Source organism: Anolis sagrei, chromosome 4 (genome assembly GCF_037176765.1).
Source record: "Anolis sagrei isolate rAnoSag1 chromosome 4, rAnoSag1.mat, whole genome shotgun sequence".
Lineage (NCBI taxonomy): Eukaryota > Metazoa > Chordata > Lepidosauria > Squamata > Dactyloidae > Anolis > Anolis sagrei.
Window position 1 is genome coordinate 243,893,331 of NC_090024.1, and position 6,000 is coordinate 243,899,330.

At 42.0% G+C, this 6,000-nt stretch overlaps 1 protein-coding gene across 1 annotated transcript in view; it reads left to right on the forward strand.

Moving 5' to 3' along the window:
* LOC132772551 (sodium/glucose cotransporter 1-like) overlaps window positions 1-4,674 on the forward strand; it is a 28,486-nt gene extending 23,812 nt beyond the window's left edge. Inside the window, exons 13-15 of the mRNA XM_067467071.1 lie at window positions 815-1,030; window positions 3,456-3,564; window positions 4,460-4,674. Coding sequence (XP_067323172.1) covers window positions 815-1,030; window positions 3,456-3,564; window positions 4,460-4,674 — 540 coding nt within the window. The remainder of the gene's footprint in view (window positions 1-814; window positions 1,031-3,455; window positions 3,565-4,459) is intronic.
* Window positions 4,675-6,000: the final 1,326 nt, after the last annotated feature.

Genomic DNA, 6,000 nt, shown 5'->3' on the forward strand with positions numbered 1-6,000 from the left:
TAGAAATCGATAGGAGGAAAAATTAATAGAAATCAAGATTGATTGGAGAATACAATAGAGGGAGGGATCAATAGAAATCATTCGAATAATAGATCGGAGGGAGGAATTGTTGATTTCTAATGCTCTCAGATTGGTTTCTATTGATCTTTCCTTCCTCTGACCGACTTCTCAAACATTATTGGTTTTTAGTGATCACATTAGTTTTCATTGATATTCTCTGACCTATTGGTATCCATTGATCAACTCCTTCCCAAATGCTATCGGTTTTCACTGATCTCGTCTTCTTCCAATCAACTCCTCAAACATTATTTGTTTCTTTTCCTCTAAACTATTGATTCCTATTGATCCTGTCTTCCCATGGACTCCTTCTTGAACATTATTATTATTGATCTCTCCAATTGACTTCTTCCCAGACATTATTGGGTTCTATTGATCTTCCCCTCCAATCTATTGGTTCCTATTGATTTAATTATTTTATCGACTCCTTCTCGAGCTTTATTGGTTTTTATTGCTCTTGTCCTCCAATCTATCAGTTCCTACTGATCTTGTCTTCTGGTTGACTACTTCTAGAACATTATTCGTTTCTATTGATCTTGTCCTCTAATCTATTGGCTCCTATTGATCTCATTCTCCAATCGACTCCTTCTTGAACATGACTGCGTTTTATTGTTCTTGTCCTCCCACTGACTCCTTTTTGAACACCATTACTATTGATCTCTATGAACATTGTTTCTATTGAGCTCCCCTTCTCTGATGGATTCCTTTTCAACTGTTATTGACCAGTTCCCTGCTGACCTTTCAACTTCATCCGCAGGGGGCCTTTTGCGGTCTGATACTGGGCCTCCTGATAGGTCTTTCCCGGATGATCACGGAGTTCATCTATGGGACAGGGAGCTGCGCCCATCCCAGCCACTGTCCGGACATCATCTGCAAGGTCCACTACCACTATTTTGCCATTATTCTCTTCACCATCTCCATTGCCACCATTCTGACCGCCTCCTTCCTCACTAAGCCCATCGACGACATCCATGTGAGTTCTCTCCTGGCGCTGATCCAAACTTTGGGGGGGGGGGTGTCTCTCTAACCCTATTGCGCTAACCCTACAACTTGAATACTAACTCTTACCCTGACTCTAGCTCTAACCCTAAATGTAATTCTAACTGTAACCCAAAGTGTTTCACTCTAATCCTATCTAACCCTAACCCTAAGGCTCTCTAACCATAACTCTAGCTCTAACCCTATCCTTAACTCTAATGGTCTAATTCTAACCCAACTCTATCAGTAACTCTAAGACAGTAGTTCTCAACCTGTGGGTCTCCAGATGTTTTGGCCTTCAACTTTCAGAAATCCTAACAGTTGGTAAACGGGCTGGGATTTCTGGGAGTTGTAGGTCAAAACACGTGGGAGCCTACAGGTTGAGAATCATTGCTCTAAGGCTAATCCTCTATCTCTAACCTTAATTCTGAGACTACTCCTAATGCTCTCTACCTTTAAGTCTAGCTCAAACTCCATCTCTAACCCTAATTCAAACTCTCTAACCATAACTCTAACTCTAAGGCTAACCCTATTGCTAACTGCAATGCTCTCTAAGTAACTAAGCATCAGCAACATCTGTGCAGGGAGCCCCCATGGCCCCTACTGCCTGGCCCCTTTAAAGGCCCAAGTCTCCTCGCTGCCCGGCAGCAGCTACATCTGTGCAGGGAGCCCCCATGGCCCCCACCACCTTGCCTCCTTGCTGCACCTGTAATGTGTGTGGACTACTTACCTGGATTAGCTAAACTGAGGCTTTTCCATCAACTCCTTACTGATTGTTTTGGGCAGCCTTGGTGACTCTGGTCTACAAAATTGGTAATTGAAAACTACACAAACTGGCAAACAATCATGTCTGACAATTTTAATGGTTTTAATTTATAGTTATATGTTATTGTTTTTGATATGTAATGTATTGTTTGTATTAGTATGTGAGGCATTGCATTTTTGCCAATTATTATGCTGTACACCGCTTTGAGTCCTCCTAGGGATGAAAAAAGCGGTATAGAAATGCAGTAAATAATAATAATAATAATAATAACAATAATAATAACTCTATATCTTACCTTAACGCTAAGACTAAGCTTTGGCTGATACGCCATCTGTACCCTTTCCTAGATTTGGAGGATCCAAAGATGGCAGTGCATGCATTGGTAATCTCAAGGTTGGACTTCTAGAATGCAGTTTACATTGTCTTATCTTTGTATCAAGTTCGGAAACTCTAGCTGGTTCAAAATACAGCAACCAGATTGATTATGGGAACATCCAGGAGTGAGCATATTACACCTATGCTAAAGTCACTCCACTAGCTGCCAATTAGTTTCCAGGCAAAGTATAAGGTCCTGGTTTTGACCTTTAAAACCCTACATGTTTGGGTCCAGGTTACCTATAAGATCACCTTACCCCGTATAATCTGCTCTGTGAGGCATCTGCTTCAACTAGCCAAAACCTGACTGGCAACCACCACCCAGAAGACCTTTTCACCAGCTGCCTCTAGACTGTGGAACAACCTCCCATTAGAGCTCCCACAGCTAAATCAGCAAATTAAGACACAACTGAAGACTTGTCTCTTCCAGCAGGCCTACCCAGACAGTTTTCATGACAAATTTTAAACTTGCATCTTATGTATAATCTCTGTTTTGTATATTTTAATATGTATTTTGTGGAAATTTTAATATGTGTATTTTAAAGAATATTTTTAGGTGAGTATGTGTTTTAGCAATGCTGTGAGAGGCGAGCAAGAAATAAAAATATTATTATTGTTAACTCCAATGTTTTCTAACTCAAATTAGGGTTAAAGTTAAACTTAGAGAGCATCAGAGTTAGCAACAGGTCTAATCTTAGAGTTAGAATTAAAGATGGAGTTAGACAAACCTTATTGCTTACTCCAATGCTCTCTCAGTCTACCACTATCACTAACCCTAACTCTAACTCTAACCCTAATTTGAACTCTCTAACCCTGTCTCTATATCTAACTCTAACCCTAAGGCTAATCCTAATTCTTATTCTCCATCTCTAACCCTAACTCTAATTCAAACTCTCTAAGTCTAACCCTAACGCTATGACAAATCTTACTGCGAATTCCAAGGCTAACTCTAACCCTAAGGCCAACCCTAATACTTATCCTCTAACCCTAATTTGAACTCTAACTCTAAGAGTTAGAGTTCAAATTAGGGTTACTAACTCCAAGGCTCTCTAAGTCTACCTCTGCCTCTACCTCTACCTCTAATCCTGATTTGAACTCTCCAACTTTGTCTCTATCTTTAACTTTAACCATAACTCTAAGGATAACCTTAATTCTTATCTTCTCCCTCTATCTAACTCAAGCTCAAATCTTAAATCGAACTCTAACCTTACCTCTAACTCTCTAACCTTAATTCTAACCCATACTTCATAACCCTAAATCCCCATTTCCTCATTTCCAGCTGTATCGCCTCTGCTGGTCCCTCCGCAACCGGACAGAAGAACGGATTGATCTGGACGCCGAGGAGGAAGAGGCCAAGAAGGAGGAGACTGTCTACCAGGACCAAACCAGTAAACTGACCACTCATACTTATGCAAATTTATGCAAATTAGAAAGGAGGGGAAATTGTTCGGTGGTGATGAGTAGACAATGGGAGTCACAATACAACCTGGCGCTCTCCTGGCGCTCTCCAGGTTGACAATGGAATAATAATAATAACAACAATAACAAAATATTAAATTTAAAGGTCTTCAAGGATGGATAGGTGATGGGAGGTGCAGTCCAACCAATAGATATATTACATTAAAAGAGCTTCTGGGTGTGTGGATAATGACAGTGATAGTTGGTAATTATTATTATTATAGTCCCAGGGGAGTGGCAGCATATAAGTTCAAATAATAAATAAATTATTATTATTATTATTATTATGGATGGCATCTAGCATTATTATGGATGGCATCCCTGAAGTGACTGGACTGACCTTGAAGGAGCTGGGGGTGGTGACGGACGATAGGGAGCTCTGGCGTGGACTGGTCCATGAAGTCACGAAGAGTCGGAGACGACTGAACGAATGAACAACAACAACAACAACAACTATTATTATTATTATTATTATTATTATTATTATTATTATTATTATTATTGAGGCAGATCTTTAGAGGCCTTATTATTATTATTATTATTATTATTATTACTACTACATGTGAGTCAGAAAATAGATTAGAGGAAAAACAGCACAATACAGACATAGGGGGAGAAGAAGAGGAATACCTGGCTAATCCACATGGATTTGAGTTTTTAAAGGCTAGGTAATGGAGTAAAGGAAAGGCAGCACAGTACTGGAATGATGATGATGATGATAAATTTAAAGGTCTTCTGGACAGATGGATTATAGGATTTGCAATCCAATCCATGATTAATTGATTTTTTTTGGGGGGGGGGGGTGGTGTCTGTCTTTCTTGGCAGTGACCGAGGTGGAGACCTCCTGTGGCCGGAAAGCACTGAACTGGTTCTGTGGCCTGGAGGACCAAAGCGGCCCCAAACTGAGCCAAATGGAGGAGGAGGCCCTGAGGCAGAAGCTGACTGACACAAGCGAGGATTTGTTCTGGCAGCGAGTGGTCAACATCAATGGCATTCTGCTCCTGACAGTGGCCGTCTTTTGCTATGGCTTCTTTGCCTAGAAGAGTGGGACAATCTGCATATATTGGCAAAAATTGCAAAAAATCTGCATAAAATTACATTGTGTTGTTCATTCGTTCAGTCGTCTCCGACTCTTCGTGACCTCATGGACCAGCCCACGCCAGAGCTCCCTGTCGGCCGTTACCACCCCCAGCTCCCTCAAGGTCAGCCCAGTCACTTCAAGGATGCCATCCATCCATCTTGCCCTTGGTCGGCCCCTCTTCCTTTTCCCTTCCACTTTCCCCAGCATAATTGTCTTCTCTAGGCTTTCCTGTCTCCTCATGATGTGACCAAAGTACTTCAACTTTGTCTCTAGTATCTTTCCCTCCAGTGAGCAGTCGGGCTTTATTTCCTGGAGGATGGACTGGTTGGATCTTCTCGCAGTCCAAGGCGCTCTCAGCACTTTCCTCCAACACCACAGCTCAAAAGCATCTCTCTCCCTTCGCTCAGCCTTCCCTAAGGTCCAGCTCTCACATCCGTAGGTGACTACAGGGAATACCATGGCTTTGACTAGGCGGATCTTTGTTGCCAGTCTGATGTCTCTACTCTTCACTACTTTACCGAGACTGGACATTGCTCTCCTCCCAAGAAGGAAGCGTCTTCTGATTTCCTGGCCACAGTCTGCATCTGCAGTAATCTTTGCACCTAGAAATACAAAGTCTGTCACGGCCTCCACGGTTTCTCCCTCTATTTTCCAGTTGTCAATCATTCTTGTTGCCATAATCTTGGTTTTTTTGACGTTTAGCTGCAACCCGGCTTTTGCGCTTTCTTCTTTCACCTTGATGAGAAGGCTCCTCAGCTCCTCCTCGCTTTCGGCCATCAGAGTGGTGTCATCTGCATATCTGAGGTTGTTAATGTTTCTTCCAGCAATTTTCACCCCAGCTTTGCATTCATCCAGCCCCGCACATCGTATGATGTGTTCTGCATACAAGTTAAAAAGGTTGGGTGAGAGTATGCAGCCTTGCCGTACGCCTTTCCCAATCTTGAACCAGTCTGTTGTTCCGTGGTCAGTTCTGACTGTTGCTACTTGGTCCTTGTACAGATTCCTCAGGAGAGAGACAAGGTGGCTTGGGATGCCCATCCCACTAAGAACTTGCATACATAAACTGCATACATTACGAGAAACTGCATAAAATTTGCAAAGTGGGTGACAGCAAGTGCTAATTGGAAGCTCAAAATGGACTTTCCCCCCCAAAAAACTTTCCCAAAAAATTGCATATACCTCACATTATTAAAAAAGGATTGATACACTGAAAGTGGCCGAACAAGGTGTTACGAGGCAAAGAAAACAATAACAACAACAAAGAACTGGTAGGATTACAAGCTGG